At 34.5% G+C, this 26,074-nt stretch overlaps 1 protein-coding gene across 11 annotated transcripts in view; it reads left to right on the top strand.

The window, feature by feature from the left end:
• SLC4A7 (solute carrier family 4 member 7) overlaps positions 1-26,074 on the top strand; it is a 107,278-nt gene that overhangs the window by 42,209 nt on the left and 38,995 nt on the right. For 4 of the 11 annotated variants that reach the window (XM_034993461.1, XM_034993491.1, XM_034993468.1 and 1 more), the window contains exons 3-10: positions 781-927; positions 8,293-8,431; positions 8,995-9,155; positions 10,761-10,949; positions 19,332-19,447; positions 21,361-21,518; positions 22,669-22,756; positions 23,337-23,483. In XM_034993461.1, coding sequence (XP_034849352.1) covers positions 781-927; positions 8,293-8,431; positions 8,995-9,155; positions 10,761-10,949; positions 19,332-19,447; positions 21,361-21,518; positions 22,669-22,756; positions 23,337-23,483 — 1,145 coding nt within the window. Of the gene's footprint in view, positions 1-780; positions 928-8,292; positions 8,432-8,994; positions 9,156-10,760; positions 10,950-13,432; positions 13,802-19,331; positions 19,448-21,360; positions 21,519-22,668; positions 22,757-23,336; positions 23,484-26,074 lie in introns of all 11 variants that reach the window. The other 7 variants (XM_034993449.1, XM_034993455.1, XM_034993458.1 and 4 more) reach the window with 3 other exon arrangements.

Raw genomic sequence — 26,074 nt, forward strand, 5'->3', positions numbered from 1 at the left:
GTTAAACTTGTAGCCCACCACGCCTTTCACTCCACGTAGCTTAGATAGGAACATTACTTAAACTATTTAAGAAATCAAGTTCATGCCTCAGTATTTGACATAGTGCTGCAGGCTTTCTAGTTCCTTCATTAAGTTTTATTTAGTGGACAAAAGCAGAGACTGCCTTTCATAACCATTTTGTTGGTCACAATACAAATTGAGAATCATGCAACATCAGCAGTAGCTTTTTAATATTCCAGAAGCATATGATAACCTTATTGTATTGCTTTCCCCAACCAGTCTGACAGTTTATGCCCTTCAATTGGAGTATTTGGATCATTTACATTTAATGTAGCTTTCAGTAATTTGGACCTTGCTGATTTGGGATTTCCAAAACTGTAATTAATAAATATTTACAAATATCTGCTTATGAATATATTTAATTATCATTAAAACATATCTCTTAAGGATCTCTGTTAGCTAGGGTTGACATCAAAATGTAGATGGAATAAATTTATGACTACGTAGTATGATTTCAGAAAGGCCAAGCTCTTCTTTCCCAAAATGCCTTTTTAGCCTTGCCAAAGTAATGCTTACATAAGTAACCTGTTTTATCAGTCAGTGGTATTAACCCGTGACATAGCATTCTATTTAGTGTTCTATAAAAGAAAAGAACAGGAAATAGCATTGTTAATTACATGAGCCTAAATATAATTCTTTCTTATCAAAGTAAAATTTGGTATACTTTTGTATATTCTTTCCTTTTTGGAAAATCAGTAATGTTTCTGAACCTTTGGCTAGGTCATCGAGCTGTCTATATTGGTGTTCACGTCCCATTTAGTAAAGAGAGTCGTCGGCGTCATAGGCATCGTGGACACAAACATCACCACCGAAGAAGAAAAGATAAAGAATCAGATAAAGAAGATGGACGGGAGTCTCCTTCTTATGGTAAGAGAAAACAGTAGTTCTTTGTTAGGACCTTAGAATTCTTTCCTGAAAAGGCTTGTTAAAAAAGTAGAATATTTTGTTTCTTAAATTTTATGTCTGCTATAATTTAGACACATTATGAACCTTGAAAAGTATACTAATTGAAGTAATATTTTTTCTCCAAGGAATATACTAATTGAAGTAATAATATTTTTTCTCTATTATATATTTCATTATATGTGGAATGAACAATTACGTGGAATCTTCAGGCTCCTGGATGAGATTAATTTTTTTTCCATTTTTATACACATTTTTTGGCTAGAAAATTTTATCCACTAAGTTGAACTCCTTGGTTATCTGGGCAAAAAAAGTGCTCTGATTTGATAGTACTGTCTGTGAAAGGACAGATTTTTGTTTGAAAGCAGAGAAATACAGAAGTGCCCATAGAAAGAGGAAATCAGAAAGAAAAAAGGCATATTGTAGGGGAAAAAGAATGTTATCTGATAATAAATATTGCTAGCACTGATTTAAGTGGCCCTGAGACATGCGAATGGTGAGAGCCAAAAAAAATAGCTGTACAGCCTGAGGAAGACTCTTAGGACATTGCAGTTAGTGGACATATAAGGCATCATTATTTTTTTTTTAGGACATCATGGGCCTATATGGCTATCTCTACACCATGTGTTCTAATGTGTGCATTCTAGCAAAATTACATGAGCTGTACTTACAGGCACTTGTGTGCTATGCTAAAGGAATGTTTTTGTGACGAAGAGGAAAGAATCCTATGGGTCATATAGCTACAACATAAACATAAGAAAATAGTAATATATTAAGTGCCAATTCTATGCTAAGCATTCCACCAAGCCCTTAACATATGCTCTTTGATTTAATTCTCTCTGCACTTTTTATTTTATTTTTAAAAATTTTAATTTTAATTCCAGTTACTTAACATACAGTGTTATATTAGTTTTAGGTGTATGATATAGTGATTCAGCAGTTCCATACAATGCCTGGTGCTCATCACACTGAATGCACTCCTTAATCCCCATCACCTATTACCCATCCACTACCCACTTCCCTTTTGGTAACCATCAGTTTGTTCTCTGTAGTTAAGAATCAGTTTCTTGGTTTGTCTTTCACTCTTTTTTTCTCTTTCCTCATTTGTTTTGTTTCTTAAATTCCACAAATGAGTGAAATCATATGGTATTTATTTTTCTCTGACTGACTTATTTTGCTTAGCATTATACTCTAGCTCCATCCATGTCATTGCCAATGGCAAGATCTCATTCTTTTTTATGGCTGAACAATATCCCATTGTATGTATACCTCATCTTTATCCTTCTCTGCATTATTTAAAAGATGGGTATTGTTTTAATTTTGTAGATGGAGACACTTCAGCTTAGACTAAATGTGATGGGAATCTCTTAAAAGCCTGTACTAAGAGATAGTACATGGCCTAGTACACGATGGCCTAGTACAATATTAAGTGGTCACATAATTAACAAAGGTCCTGTAGGTAGCAAAGGAAAAACCAGTACTAATTTCAGAAAGGATCACTTGATGATATTAGGTAATTTAGAACTATTTTGCTCCTCTGTATGATGCATCCATCCAATTTAGGATATTGTCTGCTATTCTGAGTAGATAATTATGTTTCCCAATTAATTAATGTAAATAAAAGGGCACATAATGTTTTTATAGAATGCTATCTACTAAACTAAGTATGGTCACTAGGATAGGTGGTTTGATGTTTCAAGCTACGGTATGACATGTGAAGTCTAAATGTAGTGGTTTGAAGAATTTAGTGGAGGAAATATTTGTGACTTTTTAATGGAATAACTATTCTTAGAAAAGTTTTATGCCACTGAAGTAGGTTTATTTTGATTTTAACTGCCAATATGTATCCAAGAAATTGCTATGAATGATGTCTCTTTTTTCTGGTCCCCACTCTCTAAATGTAGATTACATAGGACTTTTGCTTCTGGTATGATGGAATAACATGAATTTTCCCTCTTATTTTAAACAATTAAAAAAGTTGATTAAATATATAAAACAGTAATTTTCAGGCATTGGACAACACATTGTACCATTCTGACCTCTGAAAGAGGGTAGGCAAGTGAGATGAGCCTTATGCTTGCTTGAGCATATTACCTAGAGACAGTTTCCAGGCCACAGCACAGGGAGGGGAATCTGGAACAGAATCTTGCAGGCTCTTAGAGTTGAGACAGAGGTTGGAATTTGGGAAGGCCAAAGAGGCTAGTCAGGTATGGAGTGCCAGAAGAGTAGAGAGCTATACACAAAGAGGCTTCCAAAGGTCTGAAGAGGGATCCTTTTGAATCTTTGGTTGAGTACTGGTCTGGGCTAAAGGAAACTTCTTGAGGCCTGGGAAATGACCATCAGAAAACAGTAGGCTAAACAGTTCTTGGATATCGTATAAGACCGGGAATAGGGTTTATTCTCATCAGACAGAGAGGAAAGACCTTGACATACAGGGCATTGTGTAGAGTTCTCAGAAGGTTATTGCCTTAATAGTGGGTCTTAATTTTACACTAAAAGCCGCAGTGGATCTGTTCTAAAAATTTTTAAATCACGTCTTAAAAGAATTAGATTAAAGGTCGTTTCCAGGGTAAAGTATAATACTACTAAAAGATATGTAGTAAAATCCAGCACCTAAGCATATAAAAGTCACAATATCTGGTATCTGCAAATTACTTGAAATATGAAAAGTAGGAAGATATGAGCCATAACTAGGAGAAAAATAAACCAGTAGAAATGCAGAAATGGCAGAGTTGATAGAATTCGAAAGCAAGCATGTTAAAGCAATTATATCTGCTTTGTATGTTCAAGAAGATAGAAGAGAATGTGACTGATGAGCAGAGAAGTTGAAAATATAAGAGAACCCAAATGGAACTTCCAGAGATGAAAAATACAGTCTCTGAAATGAAAAAATACACTAGGTAAGATTAATGGAGGATTTGACTCTACAGGAAAAAAAAAAAATCAGTGATTTTGAAGACATGGTAATAGACACTACCCAAAGTGAAATAGAAAAGACTGAAATGAATAAATAGAGCATCAGTAATTTGTAGAACAATATCAATTAGTCTAACAAATGTATAATTGTAGTGGCAGAAAGGAGGGTGGCAGAAAAAAATATTTGAAGAAATCAGAGTTTAATTTCTAAATTTAATGAAAACTCTGAACAAATAGGTTCAGGGAGCTCAGCAAAACCCAAGAAGAAACATGAAGATAATCACACAAAAGCACATACAAATTAAATTGCTGAAACCAGGATGTCACAATCCTATATGAAGATGCATGTAATAACAGCTTCAAAATACATAAAGCAGAAGTGATAAAACTGAGAAGAGAGATAAATTTACAGTTGTTGGATAAATTTGGAAAAGTTATAGATTTCAACTCTCTTTTCTCAGTTATGGGTAAAACAAGTTAAGAAAAAAATCAATAAGGATATAGAAGACCTGAATAACATTATCAATTAGATTGATATTCACTGAGTCCTCCACCCACCAATAGTGGAATACACATTTTTTTTAACGTGTAAATGGAATGTTTCCCACAATAGATTATATTCTAGTCAATAAGCAAGTCTTAATACACTTAAAAGATTGAAAGTATATTCTCTGACTACAATGGAATTAAACTACAAAGATCTCAAGAAAAATCCCCAGATAGTTGGAAATTAAACAAGATGCTTCTCAATAACCTCTTGGTTAAAGAAGCAATCACAACAGAAATTAGGAAATATTTTGAGCTCATAAAAATAAAAACACAGTACTGGCAATGATTGAGATAAAATCTTGCAAAGTGAGGACATGCCTTCTGGTGTGCAGGTTCCTTTAGCATGGTACTGTGCAAAGTTAGGACTGCCTATAAATTGAAATTGTTAGATGCAGCTAAAGCAGTGCATAGAGGAATTTGTAGCATTTAATCCTTATATTAAAAAAGAATGAAGATCTGGAATCAGTGACTTAAGTTTCTAACTTAAGAATCTAGGAGAAAACATAGAACAAATTAAACCAAAGTATGGAAAAGAAAAGAAAAATAAAACCTGAAGCAGAAATGAACAAAATAAAAACCAGAAAAACAATGGCAAAAATCAATTAGACTGAAATCTGATTCTTTGAAAAGATCAGTGAAATTGATAAACTTACATAGCCAGTGTGATTAGGGAGCACAAAGAGATATAAATTACCAGCATCCGAAAATTTCAGTACAGATCCTTACAGGTATTTAAAAGCCTGATGAAGAGTATTATGAATGGTTTTATGCCAGCAAAATTGATAATTTAGATGAAATGGGGAAATTCCTTAAGAATACCAAAAAAATTTGATATTACCCTGAATTACCCTATGTGTATAAAGAAATTAAATTTGTAGTCTAAAACATTCCCACAATGACAGTTTACTACCAAATGGCATCATGGATGAATTCAGTCAAACATGTAAGGAAGAAATTATATAGACTGCTAGGAAATTGAAGATGAAGGAACACTTCCCATTTCATTGTTATGAATCCAACATTACCTTGATACCAAAACTAAATGCAGTTGTTACAAGAAAATAAAACTATACATCTCTCATGGATGTAGATTCAGAAATTCTTAACAAACTAAAAACATATTTTATCCTGCAACATCCAAAAAGGATACTATATCATGACTGTGGTAGGCAGAATAATGGTTCCCAAGTTGTCTGTCTTCCCAGTGCCCAGAACCTGTGAATGTTAACCTTATAGCAACTTGAATTTATAGATGTGATTAAGTTAATGATTTTTTTTTTTTAAAGATTTTTATTTATTTATTTGAGAGAGAGAATGAGAGACAGAGAGCATGAGAGGGAGAAGCAGACTCCCTGCCGAGCAGAGAGCCCGATGCGGGACTCGATACCGGGACTCCAGGATCATGACCTGAGCCGAAGGCAGTCGCTCAACCAACTGAGCCACCCAGGCGCCCTAAGTTAATGATTTTGAGATGGGGAGGTTATAGTGTATTATGCAAGTGGGCCAGTTGTAATCACAGGGATCCTTAGTAAGAGGGAGTCAGAAGATCAGAGAGGAAGTAGTTGTGACAACAGAAGCAAATAGTTGTAGTAAGTGGGAGGGGTTCAGACCCAAACAACTTAGGCAACTTCCAGAAGCTAGAAAAGGTAGGGAAATGGATTTTCCCCTAGAGAAGGAACCAGCCAATGATTTTAGCACTGTAAGACTCATTTTGGACTTCTGATCTCCAGAACTGTATAAGAGAATAAATTTGTGTTTAGACCACCAAGTTTGTGGTAGTTTGTTACAGCAGCAAAAGGATATTAATATAATAACCATGTGGAAAAGCAGGTTTGGTATAAAATTTAACTGTCAGTATAAATAACCACATTAACACTATAAAGGAGAAAACCCATATAATTATCTCAGTGGGTGCAGAAAAAGCCTTGACAAAATTCCACTGCCATTCATGATAAAATTTTCAGCAAAGAAGGAATAAAAGAAAACTTTCTCTACCTGATATATAGCATCTACAAAAACACTTTGTCAACATCACACTTAGTGCTGAAAGATAGAATGCTTTCTCCTTACAATTTGGAGAAAGGCAAGGTTGTCCTCTGCCACTTCTAAAGAACATGGTACTGGAGCACCTGGCTTGTGTGATAAGGCAAGAAAAATTAAAGGCATACAGATTGCGAAGGAAGAAGTAAAACTGTCTTTATTTACAGATACAAGATCATGTATCTAGTAAATCTTAAGCAATCTGTGAAATTACAGAACTAAGTGAGTTTAGAAAGGTTGCAAGATACACAATTAATTATATTTCTGTATATTTCTCTGGTAGCAATGAACAATCAGAAATTGAAATCAAAGATAGCACTCACAGTAGCACCAAAAATATTGCTTGGAGATAAATCTGACAAAAGAATTGTAAGACCTAAATGTTGAAAGGTTCAAAACATCATGAAGTTCAGTCACAGTATATTTTAGTTTGTCCTGCATAGGTGTCAGGGTAGTCCTTTAATATGAAGACCTATGTGATATACATACTGGAAAATTTTCAAATTTGCTTGTTGTTGCTTTTGCCCCTATTCTGTATTTTCTTCTTTCTGGAGTTTTTCCTGTTTGATATTCTGACTTTGTTCTCTACATTTCTGAACCTTTTTTCTTATTTTCTTATTTGTCATTGATGTAGTCTGATTTCTTCAGATCTGTCTTTTCCTTTATTTTTTTATTATTTTTAAATTTCTTTTTAAAAGATTTTTATTTTCAAGAGAGAGAGCGTGCTAGCACAAGCAGGGGTGAGGGGCAGAGGCAAAGGGAGAAGCAGGCTCCCTGCTGAGCAAGGAACCCGATGTGGGACTCCATCCCAAGACCCTGGGATCATGATCTGAGCCTAAGGCAGTCGCTTAACCGACTAAGACACCCAGGCATCCCTGTCTTTTCCTTTATTAGTTGTTCTAATCTACTCTTTAACCTGTTTATTGCATCCACAAGAGCCTTTAAGTTTGTTTACTTCAGTGTAGATTTTGAGTTTGACTTCATATCTCATATTCAGCAGGATTTGATTTTGTTTTCAATTGATGCTTGTGGTTGTTTGCTTGTCCTAGGGCTATCAACTGTCCTGGACTAGAATTTATACTAATACTTCAAGGGACCCTATACTGTATAGATAGGTAGTTTAAATTCAGGTGCCATGAGTGTGGGGATTCTGTTTCATAACAGTGATTTGTCCTGCCTCTCTAACCTTAGCTGACAGAGTTTTGCTTCTCTGTGATAGTATAAAAAGGCAGTTTCTGTATACCCCTTGCATTGCTTTTTCTCATCATTTTTTGGAAGTTGGGAGAATTTCCTTTCTCAGTTTTGAACTTAGCTACATATTAATTACATATTTTTAAAATTTCTGTTTTGTCCAACATTTTCTTACATTTTTAGTGAGAAAAAAGTCCTATCTTTGAGTATAGTGTTCCATGTTTTCAGATATTGCATATTTTTATTTGTTTTTACATCAGTTAAAGATTAGTTTCATTTATTTTTTAAATTTATTTATTTTTTAAAGATTTTATTTTTAAGTAATCTCTGCACCCAGTATGGGGCTCAAACTTACAGCCCCGAGATCAAGAGTCACATGCTCTACTGACTGAGCCAGCCAGGCACCCCTCACTTGTTTAACATATAATTGTTCTTTTTTGTCTGTGGAGGTGATCTCTCTGTGATACTCTTTGTTTCTGGATTGTTGGTCCTTGTTTTCTTCCAGATTTATAGTATTTTAATAAAAGAGTTTTGATGGAATGTATTTATAACAAAAGCATCTCACTTTCAAACTGAATTTATCTTTGAATGAATTGTGGCAGTTTTTGAGTGTATTTAAATTCTTTTGTCAAGATACACCATCCCAAAGAGTTCAGTTCATTCTTGGTACTGAAGATGATGATGAAGAGCACATTCCGCATGATCTCTTTACGGAAATGGATGAACTGTGTTATAGAGATGGAGAAGAGTATGAGTGGAAAGAAACTGCCAGGTAATAATACTGAGTCTCAGTATTTAGTTGGCTTTTCTTGATTTTTTTCTTGTATTGTAAATATAATGAATTTATGAGTTACCGGGTACTTTAAAATAATGAGGAGAGAATTTCCTCTTGTCTGGAAGCTTCAGCTTTAGTTTCTCTCTTTATTCTCAAAATTCATTTTCTTAAGTAATCCTTACCACTTTAACATAGCATAGAAGGAATTATGTTAATTAAATGTTTTAATGTCTTTAGAGAAATAAATTTCAAAAATCAAGGTCCTGCTACATATTTTCAGTTTAAAAGAGGATTAGCAGTGGAAACCGCGAAGTTCCATAGTGTGTCTTTGTAGACTTATTATTATGATAGCTAGAATAGAATGAGGAACTGCAGAGGTGGTAACTTGTGAGTAGAGTGGGCCATTAGTTTGATTTGTAAAAATGATTGTAGCCAAATTTTGTGTTGGTAGTGGTGATCTTTGTTTCTCTTTAAAAGAACAAGGGTATGTTTATCATATTAAAATAAGCAAATGAAATCTTCATTATTTACAAAATATTTTTATGTGTTATACATTTCAGGTGGCTGAAATTTGAAGAGGATGTTGAAGATGGCGGTGACCGATGGAGTAAACCTTATGTGGCAACTCTCTCTTTGCACAGTCTTTTTGAACTAAGAAGTTGCATCCTAAATGGAACAGTGATGCTGGACATGAGAGCAAGCACCCTAGATGAAATAGCAGGTTCTAGCAGTTTGACTTTTTTAATATTTGTACTGAAATTAGAGATATTTAAATAAGGAAAATGAGGTGGTTTTTTAGACCATTGACTGAACTGCTCTGTGTTGAACTTCCATCGTCTGTAGGACAGTATGAGGAGTACTTTTTGTCTTTAATAAATTTAAAGTCTAGAAGATTAAGCTAGACAGGCACAACTACAGTACCAAAACGAAAGTGACTAATGCCATAAGCAAGATATGCAGTCTGTTTCTGGAAATGTAGAGAAAAGAGCTTTTTGTTTCTTCAGTTTCTGGACCAAGGTATCTGGGGAAGGTCCACAAGGACATTAAATGTACTGCTTATTTACTACTTATTTATAGACTTTGAACACATGAGAAGAAGGAGCAGGTGGTACAGGGAAAAAGAAAGTATTCTAAGGAGGAGGAAGAGAAGGAAGAAGGGTCTAGAAAGTGTAAACAGTTGTGGATCTCACATGAAAGTCAGTTCCCTGTGAGTATACAGATTTCTTGAAGAGTATTAGGAGACATTTACTCTGGCTTTGCAATTATCACATAACACAATGTAATATTTTAATTATTTACAAATGTAATGTCTTCTAATCCAAGGTCCCTTTGTATGGTAGTCTGTAGTTGTTGTGTTAAGGTTACAGTTTACCTGTTAGGTTGATTCCAGTTTTCTCTCAGAGGAAACTCATAGGTTTGAAAGCTTGACTCTTCTATCTCAAATTAGTGGCACTGTTTTAAAATATTTATATATATTTTATAGGTTAAAAATAGTCCAATCACTACAATAATGTATCATATGGCATTACATCAGTCTCTCCATTCCCCATACCCCCTTCACAGTGTGATATCTTCATCTTCCTAGAATTTATTACTTTATGATATTTTATCCTTTCATTTGCTCATTGGTTTTTCTACCTCTGGAAGAGTGAGAGCGGGAATTCTATATTCCCAACATATAATAGGTACTCAGTAAATAGTTAATTATTGAATGAAGGAGTCCAGTACTCATCTATAGTTTTGACAAAAAATATGAAGTGAGGCAATAAAATACCTTCAATTCTTAGGAAGCCAATATTATTGAATATTGAGTTTAATAGAATTTATTGTGTCCATATCAGGAAAGCACTTTGAACTATTGGAAGGCTATTAGTGTAGAACTGTGGCCCCTTTATAAATAACACTACTTATAAAAACTAGGGGTCGCCATGTAACTTATTTATTTTTCTTAGATAATGTTCATATTTATCTTTTTTTCCTCTTTCTCACCCCCATTTAAATTCAAGTTAGTTAACATAGAGAGTATTATTACTTTCAGAGATAGAATTAGTGATTCATCAGTTGCATATAATACCCAGTGCTCGTTATATCAAGTGCCCTCCTTAATGCCCATCACCCAGTTACCCCATCCTCACCCACCTCCCCTCCAGCACATATTTATCTTTATGCATACATTATTCAGTATCAGAGGAGAATAATATTTTCTGTAGAACGCTTTAAAGATCTTATTTTTCAGTAAGGTTTCATGTACAATTTATGGTTTATGTTATATTCATCCAAGTATTCGTTTATTTAATAAAAACAGTTGTTATTGTTCTTTCAATAGATATGGTATTGGACAACATGATAGCCTCTGGCCAATTGGATGAGTCTATAAGAGAGAATGTCAGAGAAGCTCTTTTGAAGAGACATCATCATCAGAATGAGAAAAGATTCACCAGTCGGATTCCCCTTGTTCGATCTTTTGCAGATATAGGCAAGAAACATTCTGACCCTCACTTGCTTGAAAGGAATGGTGAGATAAGTTGTGGCATCCAGTTTTGCTAACACTTCTACTCTAACAGCATTCCAGTGTACTACAATTAGTATTTGGGGGCAGAAAGATATTTTTTCCAGATAATTCTGTGGGTCATTTTATTATCGCTTTTATTCTTTTTAAAAAGATAATCATGTAATTTTTGTACTTAAAAATATCATTTCTAAAATATCATTCTTTATAACATGACAGTTAATCTGTAGAAATCATTCAGATGAAAAAATTAAGTATTCACTCTGTTATAATGGCACATTTACCACTATAGCCAATTCTGAATTACTTCTTGCTTTTTTGTTTTTGTCAAGAATACTTGAATAATTGATTAAGGAGGCATAAATTATGATCCGTAAGTTTAATCTTCTTAAAAATTCTAAGTCTTGGATTTGAACCTTAGATTTTTCATAGTGATTTTTTTTGTTTGTTTTCCTAATATACTTTATTTGCTGGGCATAAATAAATGTTTTGGGGTTGGTTTGATTTGACTGCCCTTTTTTTGATCACTTTGTGTAAGGTTTTTATGGATGATTTGTTCTTAACCTAGGGATGACCTCCCTGATGTCTTCCAAACCATTGAGAATGGCACAGACCCACATTTTCCAGCTCTGCACTTTCACAGTCTAGCAGTTAATTATGTGGGACCTGGTGGCTTATGTGGGGATACAGTGTTCCTGTAGCCATTCACCTCTGTGACTGTTTCAAGGCTGGCACACCTGGAGGCGCTGCCTTTTCTCTTTTTAAAGCAGAAGAATGCCTCACTGGTGTTCTATTTTGGCTCTCAAAGAGAGCTCTGATGACAGTGGCTCTGCAAAACCTGGGTACAAAGGCGTGGAGTTGGCTTATGAGGGTCCTTCTTGCCCCTAGCTGCTACCATTACTCAAGGATTAGAGTGAAGAGGGGGGATGATGGGCCACAGTGTCTATCTGCTCATCTTTTTTGTCCCTGCACTAATAGTATGGCTTTTAAGTATTCTATAAACAAACAGCCATTGGTGATGGGATGGGGTTTAATATATCTAAAGTGGACAGTAATCATCTTTTGCAGCTCAGTGTGACAAGAATTCTCAAGTCCATTTTCTTCTGAATATTTGACCATTAAAACTCTTTTTAATCTCTTTAAAATGATGCCTTTGTGTATTTAAGTAACCTTAAGAATAAAGAAATCTCTTATGGACCTGTGTTCAATTTAAAATCAAGCCATTGATGTCAAATTTTATGTCTTTTTCACCTTCATGTACTGTATATTCTCAACTTTCCTGAAATGAGTTCATTTACTCAGAGAGACCCTGTTAAATCTTTATTCTTCATGTGGAGTGATTCCTGACTATTCCCTGATTGCTGTTTGTTTCCTTTTAGTCATAAGACAATGGCTGTTTTCTTTTAAATGCCATTTTAGCATGGGCATGTTATTTTTTTGTATTATAGTTGAAATTTAACAGTTTTTCTGCATATAGCTTTAGTTTTAACTAAATAGTAGTTGTTTATGGACTAAGGTTCATCTTTTTAATATTTCTGGAATCTCTTGAGCATGTGGCTTTGATAACTTAGATCATATGGGATTGATTGTCATAGTTCTCATGTTTTTCCTAAAATCAGTGTTATTCCACTAAGCTACACTTCTTAGAATACCAGGTGTTTGAAATATAAGTATGCACAACCTTTTGAAATATGCTAGACTTACTTCATTATTGCCATTGTTGGTGAGAAATATTTTATTATCTAGATAAGTTAGATTGTATGTATTTAATATTATCTGCTGTATTAGAAATGGATGCATATTTTAGGACACTTATTAATATCTTTAGAGAGCTGAAGAATATCCTTTCAAGTTGACACTATGTTTTTCTTTTTTAAAAAAATTCCTATAACTTGCCTTATGTTTTAAAATTTTACTCGAGAGCACTACCAGTAGCTGATGCTGTACTGACTAATAAAAAGAGTTGATACCAGTTTTAAGTTAGGAATTAATAGATGATGTAGACTTTTCTTGTGAGAGAGAATTATCTCTAGCGGCTTGGTACAGTGTAGGAAAAGTACACTAAATATAAGCTATCAGTGCTTGTAAGTTTCATTTAGGGTTTTATTTCTTAGATTTTTATATTACATTCTCATTTGCTGTTTATTGTTTATCAACTTTGCATTTGATTTTTTTCAAAAGCCACATTATTGGATATTCTAATTACTAACAGAATATTGTCCCCCATCATCTATCATTTGCATTGTTTCTTATTTTCTGTTTTGTTTTCTGGATACACCTTCAGGGAACTAAGTATAATTTAAGCAGCTTTTCATTGCCTTTCTAACATTTAAACATCTGATTGCCATGCTAACTCTGATAGCATGAATTTGAAATTAATTTTGGGCTTTAAAGCTTGCAGTTTACATTGTAAATTGATGTTATGTGTGTGTGTCTATTTGCCATCTGCAGTGAACTTTATCATTTTTCATTTATTTGTTTTATCTCAGGGGAAGGCCTTTCAGCCTCCCACCACTCTTTGCGAACAGGTCTGTCTGCCTCAAACCTTTCATTGAGAGGAGAATCGTCTTTATCTCTTCTTCTCAGTCATCTTCTTCCTTCTTCAAGAGCTGGAAGCCCTGCAGGCTCAAGGTGTACAACCCCAGTGCCCACCCCTCAAAACAGCCCTCCTTCCAGCCCTAGCGTCAGTCGCGTGACCTCCAGAAGTTCCCAACAGAGTCAGCTTCAGGCCCCAGAACTACTGGTTTCACCTGCCAGTGATGATATTCCCACAGTAGTAATTCATCCGCCCGAGGAAGATTTAGAAGCACTGAAAGGCCAGGAGCAGAAGAATGAGGATAATGTTGACATGACTTCAGGCAACTATTCAAATCCTCCATGTGTGGTGCTTTCTGCCTCTGGATCACTTGCACTTGGAATGCCTTTCAGCACAGAGCTTTAGCAGCATATGTAGATAATGCTTATAATTTATTTTGACTTCTGCATGTTTTTTTTTTTTTTTCCCTTTTTTAGTATATTGTAGAAAAGAAGTATTAAACATTTTTAAGTTATAAAAAGACTACAAAGAGGACTTTAAAGCCCTTTCAAAAATTTTCACTGAGATTTTATAGGTCAAAGGCATTTGAATGGTTCAGAAAAACATAGAAATTTTTATAAGTAATATTTTAATTTTCCATGATTTTAAAAAAATAGTGGCTTTTCTTCTTGTGCATTTCATTCATAGTATGAATGAACACATATTGGACATAAATTACAATGAGGTGATGTGTCTTTCAGCTACTGTTTGGTGCTTTTGTCCAAATAATGCACTATATTTTAACCTTCCTAACACAAATAGGATTGAATGTTCTTTTCCTCCTTTTGTTTCTGAGAAGATCAAAGTTCTCTAACGGCTATCTGGAATCATCATTATTTTAAGACTAGTATATTTTGGGATAGACTTTAGATTGTCCTCTGTTTAATGCCATATCTGCCTTTAATCCAAATTGACCTTGAAATTTTCAAGACCAGAGATCCTGGAGTTGTGGCTAGGATATATTTTTGTCTGTGAAGTAGAAAAATTGTTTCTTAGTGCATAAAAGGTTTAATAATTCCTCTAAGTGTTATATGTTACAGTAATTTTGTTTCTTCATAATATATTAATTATATGTACATTTAAACATGTATATCTTTCCACTCAATTCATATAAAGTAGTATTTAGTGACTATTTTACTGACAGCTAAGCGTCAGTGTGACATATAAATGCTAGCTAGTGGTTTTAATCATGTAAGTATTATTACCTTTCTTCATAATACTGATAACATGTAACACTTCATTGGCAGCTTATGTTTATTACCCTGTTAGCCTATTTAATGTGTATAAAAATTTGTGTGAGTTAGGTGGATACACCCATTTTCAGAAACTCAGAAAAGTGAAGGTAACTTCTCCCTGGATCATACAACTAGTAAGTGATAGCCTAAGTCCTCTGATAAAATCCTCAAGGTCCTACCACTATATGACAAACTTCTTCTCTGTATTGAATTTCTCCAAACATACCAAGTTGCCAAAGAAATACATACTTTTGGAAGTAAAAAATGAAAATACAGTGGCTAAATCATTGTAACATTAATTATGACCATATCATAGCTTCCATTGTTTTATAGTTTGTTCTACACGCAGTGTTTTGGTTTTTTTTTTTTTTAAGATTTTATTTATTTTTTCATGAGAGACAGAGAGAGAGAGGGAGGGGCAGAGGGAGAAGCAGGCTCCCAAGGAGCAGGGAGCCCGATGCAGGACTCGATCCCAGGACCCTGGGATGATGACCTGAGCCAAAGGCAGATGCTTAACCATCTGAGCCACCCAGGCGCTCTACACGCAGTGTTACTACTTTTCAAATATATTTATAATTTTCCTAAGAATTTGATGAGGTTCATGTTAATCCTTATTTTACAAATGAAGAAAACTAAGATTTATTAAGATCATGCCATAAATGACCAAAGCAAGGAATTGAACTCAGATCTATCCACAGCAAAATCTACAGTATATTTCACTGTAGTTTTAGTACCTCGTGGAAAATGTATAGTATAGTAATGAGGTAACTGGATAAAAAGGAAGAAATACCTAGAATTATTTACTCAGAAGTAATCAACAGTCTTAATTAAAAAGAACCAGCAAGACTTACTATTTTTCCTTGAACAGATGTGATTTTAAAGTTAATTCCTTGCATTTGTTTTTACTTATATCATAGCAGTAATACTGGACATTTCTTGTTTTACCAGCTTCCATAAGGGATTACAAATTTTATATAGGAACTAGGAGATGACATATGGGTTCACAGTAGCTTGTTAGGCCATGTTGTTAAGGAGTTAAAAGTAGCAGTTAACTGAAAATTGAAAAACAGTATTAAGCTTTTTTTCTCCTCTGCCATAAGTATGCTATGAGATTTAAAGAAAAGAAATTAGAATGGAGGGAAGAGAGGGACTTTCTAAAGACAAGAAAAAGCCCATAATTACTGTTTAAGAAGACATCTATAGAAGGTATGTAATTAAAATAAGAGGAACAGCTATATGTTATTCCCTGGTTTAATTATCTTTGGTGCTTAAAGCACCTAGAAACCCTGGTTGAGGTGTTTGTTTTTTTTTTTTCCTGGTTGAGTTTTCTTGAAGTCTGATGTTATGTTACAGGAGGAAAGTGGCCTTAGCATCATTTTGGAGAGACTAATGTTACAGATTTTGTGTCATGGGATCATGATTTGTGCATAGCCATAGTAAAAAAGAAAGTGGTGTTTCCTATTATGTTTTGGAGAATAATTACATGTAAAAGAGTTAAGCTTAGTTTTAGTATTTGTAACTATCTCCTGACTCCCTGTTTTTCAACCTTGGCACTGTTGACATTTTGGGCTGGACACTCAAAGTCATAAGGGGCTATCCTGTGCATTGTAGGGTGTTTGACAGCATCCCTGGCCTCTTCACTAGCTGCCAGTAGCACTCCCTAGTTGTGGCAACTAAAAATGTCCCTCCATATTGCCAGAATGTTCTCTTTGTGCACCACTGCTCCAGCTACTATTTTCAAACTTAGAGTGGTGAAGACTCTGGTATCTTTGATTTATCTTTCTCTAGATAATGCTATTGTGAGAAAAATTGTAAGGGTAAAACAATAGATTTACCAAAGTATGATTTTTAAATCCCAGTATTGATTTTATATATACAGACATTGTTTTTTCTTAAAGCAAAGAAGTACAGTCTTTCTGAGTTATCTGTGCTAGTGATAGTTTTAATTTTGGGGAATTTACTCATTTAATTCTGAGCACCAGGATTTATTGTACAAGCAGGGAGACTTCCTTTACTGATTGAGATACAGCTTTAACTTAGCTGAGATTGGGAAGGACTACATAGAGAAGATAATGATGAAAAACTCTTAACGTACACTTTGCATGCCAGTTCCAATAGGTTTAGGATGACCAGTTAGCCAAATGACTTCAGATCCTACTCTAACTTTATCAGTATTGAGTTTCCACATCATTTCTTCTTCCCACTCCCACTATATCCTTATATTCCCCCCAGAGTCTTCATTCTACTCTTCTCTCCAAAATCTGGGGACTGAGGCTGTTCTAGGGAATTGCATATGTATTCTTTTGATTATACATCTGCGGATTGAATACATTTAGTAGTTATATCTATTGATGGTCACTTGCACTTGACACGAAGATCTTAATGATACTCTTCATTTTCTTGTGTGGAAGTCAGTGGAAGCTGCTGAAAAATACTGGTTAGCCTTTTTTTTTTTACCCCCTACTTGGGCATGTATTTTAATAAAGGAATGGACTCCATTCTGGAAGTTTAGAGACAAAGAGCAAAGAAGAGGCTCATAGTAACTGCTCTGCTAAGCTAAGGTGGTGAGAAATAAGTTCTGGCACATAGTTTTTATTTCAGAATTGTTTAACACTTCCAGAACATCTAGCTAAATAGTTTGCATATCCTTTTTTTTTTTTTTTAAAGATTTTATTTTTAAGTAATCCTACACCCAGTGTGGTGGAGCTTGAACCCACAGCTCCAAGATCAGGAGTTGCACGCTCCACCGACCAAGGCAGCCAGCCACCCCAACAGTTTACATACGCTTTTTATACTTAGGTTTTTGGATCATGGTAACATCCTCTGTTAGATATTTAACAAGAGAAGGGACTATCACAAAGGTCTTCGGTCATTGAGTTTAAGCAGTAAACCCAAATGACTTAGTTTCAGTTATTAGTTATATTGTGTTCTAGAAAAGTGAAAATTCCCTCTGATGCATCAGATATATCTGATGTGCTTAAAATTCAGGAACTTTACCAATATTAACTTTAAAGTTTATAGGATTTGGGCACAAACTGCTTAATTGAATTTCTTTTTTTTTTTTTTTTTAAAGATTTATTTATTTATTTGACAGAAAGAGACATAGCGAGAGAGGGAACATAAGCAGGGGGAGTGGGAGAGGGAGAAGCAGGCTTCCCACGGAGCAGGGAGCCTGATGCAGGGCTCGATCCCAGGTCCCTGGGATCATGACCTGGGCCAAAGGCAGACGCTTAACGACTGAGCCATTTAGGCATCCCTTGAATTTCTGTGGGTAGCTAGATTATTGTGAGTGGCAGAGTTAAAATGTCAAGTGTGTTGTAGTTCAGCCTAGCACCTTTTCTCTTGTGCTCAGCGTTTGGGGCAATAGTAATCTGTATTCTTGAACTAGAGTATCCTGCGTGTTTTGAAAAAATGAGATATATTTAATGGTAGAAATCTGTGTTACGTACATTATAAACGTTGAGACTTGAACTTTTTGCAAACTTGGTAGTGATAACAGTTGGTCACAGGCTACAGGTTATTTTTAGGTTATTTTATTGTTGTGAAATATTGCTGCTGAATGTCACTTGAAATGAGCATACTAATGATAGAATGTGTATCATTTGTAATCTACACAAGCTAATTTTACAGGTTTGTCTGAGTCTTTTAGGTTGAATGAGTTAAAGTCATATGGATACAAAGTGGCAGAGAGTGCTTATTTCAACACAGATGTGTTTGATTATAAAACACTTTTTTATTGTAAAAACATTGCTATTATATTTTTTCTTTTTTTTCTTTTTTTTTTAAAGATTATTTATTTATTTATTTGACAGAGAGAGAGAGAGACAGGGAGAGAGGGAACACAAGCAGGGGGAGTAGGAGAGGGAAAAGCAGGCTTCCCTCCTGGGCAGGGAGCCCGATGCGGGGCTCGATCCCAGGACCCCGGGATCATGACCTGAGCCGAAGGCAGATACTTAACGACTGAGTCACCCAGGCGCCCTGCTATTATATTTTCAAGTTGTACTTCTTAGGAATAATGGTAGCACATAAATACTACCCAAGAGAAATGAAATTCTTGAGGAAATCATTATGATGGAAGATTATGATAAATTTAACCTACATTTAGTTGATGGAGCTTTGGATTTTCTGAGTTGCATTTAGGGTTTATCAGAAAATAAATGTTGTTACTGATGTAAGTATGCCAAGTATAGTTTGGCATCATTAAACTCTGCAGTTGGCATGTGTGTTATATACATTGAAAGTGCATTCCCTGAGTGTTTGTAGTGGTGTAATCAGACTCAGGTCTTCCATCTTCTGTGTTCTTCACCTACTCACTGTTTTTTCCTTCCTTTTGCAAAAGGCCACTGTTTTTGTAAATTCCAGTTATATTATTTTAAATGTTAAAATATATAGCTTCATTATTGCTTAAAATGATATTCTAGTCTTGCTGGTATGATACTAACACTTGGCACCTTTTTTTTTTTTTTAACCTTGCACATTTGCTTTTAATAAATGATCACTTTCAGGATATGAGCAGAGTCAGTGTACAAAGTGAATTTTCTCCTTACTAATTTGAAATATTTTGGTTCTTAAATACAGGTATTTTGGCCTCTCCACAGTCTGCACCTGGAAACCTGGACAATAGTAAAAGTGGAGAAATTAAAGGTAATGGAGGTGGAGGAAGCAGAGAAAATAGTACTGTTGACTTCAGCAAGGTAATTCTGTCATACCCTGTAAATTTTCATAATCATTCTTACTGAGAAGATCACTAGCAGTGTGACTTTACTAGCCCTGATTATAATAATTTTTCAGTAGATTGGTGCTTACAAGCCTGCATGTGATAACTTGGGATATGTAATTTAAGATCAAATATTATGAGAAAGGTAATAGTGTAAGAGCATTTGAATATCTATATATCTTACTAGTTTCAGGAATTTTGACAAAAGATATGTGAATAATACGGTATTTCCATCTATACCTGCCCATAGATATCATGAAACGTCAGTACCTTTTGAATTAGTCATTTGTTCTGGAGCTACTACCACCAGAAAGATTAATTCTGGGAATGATGTTACAGCACTGGTGATTCAGCCTTTTCTTGGCTGTAATAAGATCCCAGAGTTACTGTCTTACGGTGTCAGTACTTTCTGGAATGTCCCTGGGAAACATACCGGTGTTTCCCCATGGGTAGGTAAAGGCATGGATTTAGACGCACCTCACCTATCTCAACTGTGATTTTTTTATTTTGGTCCATGAGTATTTAGGTGAAATAAAAATAGAAAACTTCGAAATTTCTAAAGAACTGGGCAAGAGCTCTTAAGTTCAAATTGAAATTGAATTTAAAGTGTACTTTATGAGTCCTACTTCTGAATAATTGGTTCTGTGTGGCTGTTATAACTTTTTGATAGTATTAGTTTGCTGTAAGATACTCTATTTTAACATTGTTGTATCCAATTTAAGACTTTAAATTAAGTGGGACTATTTCCAGTAAGATGCATTTTTCTTAAGCCTTTTATGGTACAAAATCTATAAATCCCATTTTGCAAAAAAGGAGTGTAAGTGATTTGCAGGATAGCTTTGCTTGAGCTTCTTGCTCTGAAAGTATAAAAGTATTTTTAATTCTTCTCTTCCAACTTTACCAATTTTTACTGGGACTTCTGTTACTTCAGATGAGTGAAGAGTGTTCAGTAACCATACTGCAGCTTATTCTTGTTAAATGGGTAACTATAATTTACACTGTGGATCTCCTCTAGACATGGCAGGTGCCGTTTATTTTTGTTCCTCTGTCACAGTTGTACTTTTTTTCACTTGGCCTCTCCTGTGTACACCTCCTTGTCTCCTGTTGGGCAGGAGTCTGCCTCCTGGCACTGTAGTTGTGGCACACTGGGTGTGGGACTCAAGAGGCCCGCTGTAAGTGCTGGTTTTATTTTCAATAGATAGCCCTGTAAGTGGTTGTTTAGTGACTTGTGTGAAACTGCATATAAACGAAGTTCCCATACTTTGATATGATGCTTAAAACCTCTTCTTTGTAATTATACACAGACTACTAAATTTGATTTTATAGCACTATCTTACATCTATACCAATGATGGCTACTTACTTTGGTTTTAAATAAAAATAAAAACAGTTTTTTGCCACCTGATGAAAATACCAGGGAATACACAGAGCTCTTGAAAATAAAAAGGACTTATAAAAATTCATTTCACTTTTCATTTCTAAGATTAAACAAAAATAATCATGAAACAAATGATTTTTAGCACTGTGTATAATTTCATGAACCATTGTTAGTTTGTGAATATATTTTTGTCCTTAATAGTTTTTAATGAATAGTGCTATAATCACTGAAAATTTTCTCTAGTTTGTATGTTTGATAATTTAGATCTCTGAAATAGTAAAGAAAAAACAGTTGGGAGCGTTTTTTGATAGATGTGTTTTGCTTGCTTTTTTTTGTATTTGTCTACTCCATTCTTTATATGTGTGAGAATTTTGGTGTTTTTACATCCATTAGATCACCGGTTTTGATTAGCAAATAGTAGTCTTAAAAGCAGTTTTTCTTTCCTATTTCACTCTAAATAGACTTACAAATACCATGCAAATTTGATTTTAATTATTGTCTGTTTGTCAATAGGTTGATATGAATTTCATGAGAAAAATTCCTTCGGGAGCCGAGGCATCCAATGTTTTGGTGGGAGAGGTAGACTTTTTGGAAAGACCTATAATTGCATTTGTGAGACTGGCTCCTGCAGTTCTCCTCTCAGGGCTGACTGAGGTCCCTGTTCCTACGAGGTAAAGACTTCGTTCCGATTAACATTCTCAGCAGGCCAAGAATTTAAAAATTTTTGTGTATTGATTAAAAGGAGCATTTTTGCTTCATGTAATAAAAACGTATTTTAATTGTTAATATTGTCAGTGCACCAAATGCTTTGACTAGTAGAGTGTAAGAGTTATCTTCCTTTCTGGATTAAAAACAAAAAGAAAGCATCCTTTTAAAAAATACTTAGCATTTATACCTTTATAAGAGGTTTGGTGTTTTAGGAGCTTTGGTTTAAAAGACAGCTCATCATTTCAGATCTCTTATGTTCTGTGGAGTCAGAATGGAGTTGAATCTTTGCCGGGCCACTTTTTCTGGGGGGTCAAGCCTCACTTAAATTTTTCAAGCTTCATTTATGAAACGAAGATATGATTACTTCATAGGGTTGATTAAATGTAATAAAATGCCTCTGAATTAGGTAAAATGCTTTGTTCTGACCTGACCAAAATTTTCTGTTCAGTATACATAAATAAAAAAATAAGTGGGGTAATAGCCATAAGAATTAGCAAGTTGTGTTATAAAGGATAATCAGTTTGTTAGCTGTTGACTGTATAAACTTAATTGTAAATAAGAATTTTAAGAATACTAAAAAAGTCATTTTTATAATAGTAAAGATGAAGAATTAATTGCAACTTGATTGGAGTATATGTGCCTATTTTTAGTATGCTTTCCTGGGTTACATTAATGGTGTAGTATTAACATAAGTGAGAAAAATAATTCCATAGATTCACACTTAAATTCTCATAAAACAAGAAGATGAATACTTCCAATTTGGATGTACTGTAGTGTTAATGAGGATATAACTAAGTATGAAGTTAAATACTTTTTATTTAGTCATTTATAAATAAATTAAAAAAACACTCAATTCTTTAATTACTTTTTTACCCTAAAGAAGATGGGGAGCAATAACTTGGTAGAAAGGTAATTATGAATGCCTTGCTTAGTTTTGTGGTCTGCTTTACTATGAGTAGAGGGTCATCTTTTTCTCAGTGATTGATGTGGGGGGTGGAAAAGAGGCCTGAATGTTGTTTCTGTGTTTACATTTGAATGATTTCTTTATGATTGCTTAGGTCTTTGTGTATATGTTGTTTATATTTAAGTCTGTGTATTTTAATGTTTCTTTAGGTTTTTGTTTCTGTTATTGGGTCCAGCAGGCAAGGCACCACAGTACCATGAAATTGGAAGATCAATAGCCACTCTCATGACAGATGAGGTAATTAAAATATCCCGTGAGGTAGATACTGATTATGAAGTATACAATATATAAAATCCCTTAGAAGTGGAATTTCAAATCCTTTTCAAGCGGACACTGATTGTGAAACATTTATTATAGTTTTGTCTTAGTGAAGCTTACAAAATTGTCCTTGCTGTCTGTACTATTTTATCTTATTACCTCTTCAACCATTTGCCTTTAGTAAGATCTTTAAGACCTTTCTGTCAGGATCAGTGGATGCTTTTTGGTCTTTCCCCCCTGCTCCACCCCCCTTATTTGAAATTATTGACCACTTTCTTGAAATTTTGAAATTTTCTCCATCCTGGATTTCAGGGTATCATTTCTTTGGGTTTTCCTCAGGATTTCGTCTTTACTCCTTCTGTTTTTTTCCTCCATAATTTCTCTTCCGTTTTTGAACCTTTTCACTGAGCATATTGACCAGAACTGCTGTCTGTCTTTGGAGCAGAGATATGTAATTTAGGTGTTGGACTTATTTATCATATCTAAAGTGGATTTACTATGTGTAGAATTTTCTTTCAGCTTTAAAATCCTTTTACTCAGTTTTTTTTTTTTTTTGTAGATTTTTCATGATGTAGCCTATAAAGCAAAAGACAGAAATGACCTCTTATCTGGAATTGATGAATTTTTAGATCAAGTAACTGTCCTACCTCCAGGAGAGTGGGATCCTTCTATACGCATAGAGCCACCAAAAAGTGTTCCTTCTCAGGTAAGAATCCACACAATTCTGTGAATTACTTTTTCTTAGTTAAAATACTTTTGAATAGGTTAAACATTTTTATGATTCAAAAATCAAAACTATATATAAAAAGGTACACTCAGAGAAGGTGTACTCCTACCATATTCCATTTACCTTCTTACCCCTGTACCCACCTCCTGTGAGAGGACCATTTGTTACTAGTTTTTTGTTTATCCTTCTAATTTTTATTCAGTACAAGGAAATAATGAATATAGTCCTATCTCTTCCTCTTTCTTACCAAAGTTAACATACCACATGTACTGTTCTGCACCTTACTTTTTTCATATAACAGTATATCCTGGAGATTTGATCATAAGATATCAGAAATAGTTCTTGTTTTCTCACAGCTTTGTTATGTGTCATTTATGGATATCCTGTAGTTTGAGCTATTCCTGGGCTTAGTCTTTCGCTTTAACAAAGTGTATCACAATATTGATATGCCAATTTAGTCTTGTGCAGGTGTATTTGTAGGGTAGATTCCTAGAAATTGGATTGTTGGCTCACATGGGAACTTATAATTTTAGTAGATATTACCAGAATCCCTTCTTACTGGGTTGCACTGTTCTGGACTCCCACAGTGATGAATGCCTCTTTGCCTACAGCTTCACTAACAGTGTGTTGTCAGACTTCCAGATATTTGTCAGTCTGATAGGTATCGTTATCCTATGTCAGGTATTATAAAGTGGTTTTAATTTACATTTATGTAATTAGTGAAGTTGAATATTCCTGGTTATCTTTAGTTCATCTTCTCTCCCCCCCCCCCCCGCCAAAAACCACCTTTTCTTAACATTGAAATCATTTGTTGATCCTTTGGAGTTTATTATGGTGTATTATGTGGAGTATGCATCCAACTTTATAAATTGCTGCCTTTTTGTTCCAATTTATTAAAAAGTTAAGTGTTACTGCCTTACATTTTCTAAATTTCCATTTGCATTCAGGTCTGTTTCTGAAATTTCTTTTCCATTGGTCTATTTATGGACCAGTTCCACACTTTAATTTCTGAGGCTTTTAACATATTTTAATATCCAGTAGGTCTAGATTCCCTTCTGACCTGTCCATTACTCTTGCTTTTCTGAATTTTCTTGGCTGTCTTTGCATGTTTATTTTTCTGTGTAAGCTTTAAAATCAGCTTTTAATTTCCAGAAATAAAATCTGATTTTTCAAAAATTGTGATGGCAATGAAATTTGTAGATGAACTGAGGGAGAACTGACATCTTTATAACATTGAATCATTCAAGAACATGGTATGTTTTCCCCCACTTGTTTTCCTGTTTCAAGTCAGTTCTTGTGTCCTTAAGGAATGCAATAAAGTTCTCCTTATCTACGCTTTACACACTTCTTGGTGAGTGTATTCATAAGCATTTTGTCTTTATTGTCTCTATTGTAAATGAGGGTTTTGTTCCATTATATCATCAGTTTGTTACTTTTAAATATGAAGGCTGTTTGTTGCTGTCTATTTCTTTTTTATCCTCATCCCTTTCTTAGTTCTCTGATTGTATGTAATAGTTTTTTGGTCATAATCTCTGCAGTCAGATATTTTTATCCCTCCTTTTCTCATTCTTCCAGCTCTAATACATTTTCTGTTGTCTAATTGTACTGACTAAAACTCTAGTAGTGTTAAGTGGTAGTTGACTTTAAATGGGCATTTTTCTTTTTTTTTTTAATTTATTTATTTTAGAGAGAGAGAGAACACTTGTGCGTGCATGTGAGCAGAGTGGGGTCGGGCAGGAGAGGGGGAGAATCTAAAGCAGACTCTGCTCAATCTCATGACACTGAGACCATAACCTGAAGACTGTAACCTGAGCTGAAACTCAGAGCTTGACTGAGCCATCCAGGCGTGCTCCTAAATGGGCATTTCTTAATTTGTTCTGAATTGTAGTCCGTGTCCTTAAAGTTTCTTTCATTAAGTCACTGACGTTGGGGGTCAAAATACACATTTTTATCATGCTAAGAAAGTATCCTAATTTTTGTTTCATTGAAATTTTTAATATAAGTGGATGTTAAATTTTTTCAAATGGCTTGTTAGCATCTCTGGGGATGATTGTATGAATTTTATTTATCGATTATTGTGGTGAACCATACTAATGGATAATATAATATGAAAACACTCTTGTGTTGATAGAATAAGCCCAGATTCAGCTTCAGAGTGCTGGTTGTCTCTGTCGAATATTTTATTTGAGTTGTTCGTATCACTGTAAGTAGATTGGAGTGTAGTGTTTCATTATGTCTTCACGCTTTGACATCTTTGTTATATTTGTTTCATAAAAGCAGATTTGTAAATTTTCCTCTCCTTGTGCTTTTAAAACTTTAAATGGCTTGGAATGATTCGGTTTGAAAAGTTTGGAAGAATTGCATTGTAGAATGTTCTGAGCCTGAGTCTTTGATTGTATGGTGGGCTTCAGCAATGTGCTTATTTCTTCTGTGGTGATTGGCTTGTGTAAGCTTTCTCTTTTTTCTGGGGTCAATATTAAGTTTTCCTAGAAAATTACCTATTTCCTGTTTTTCTGGTGTCATTTTTAAATTATGTGTTGTGTATTACCATTTCATCAAAGTTTTTTCGT

This window comes from Mirounga leonina, unplaced genomic scaffold (genome assembly GCF_011800145.1).
Source record: "Mirounga leonina isolate KUSES-001 unplaced genomic scaffold, KU_Mleo_1.0 Mir_115, whole genome shotgun sequence".
Lineage (NCBI taxonomy): Eukaryota > Metazoa > Chordata > Mammalia > Carnivora > Phocidae > Mirounga > Mirounga leonina.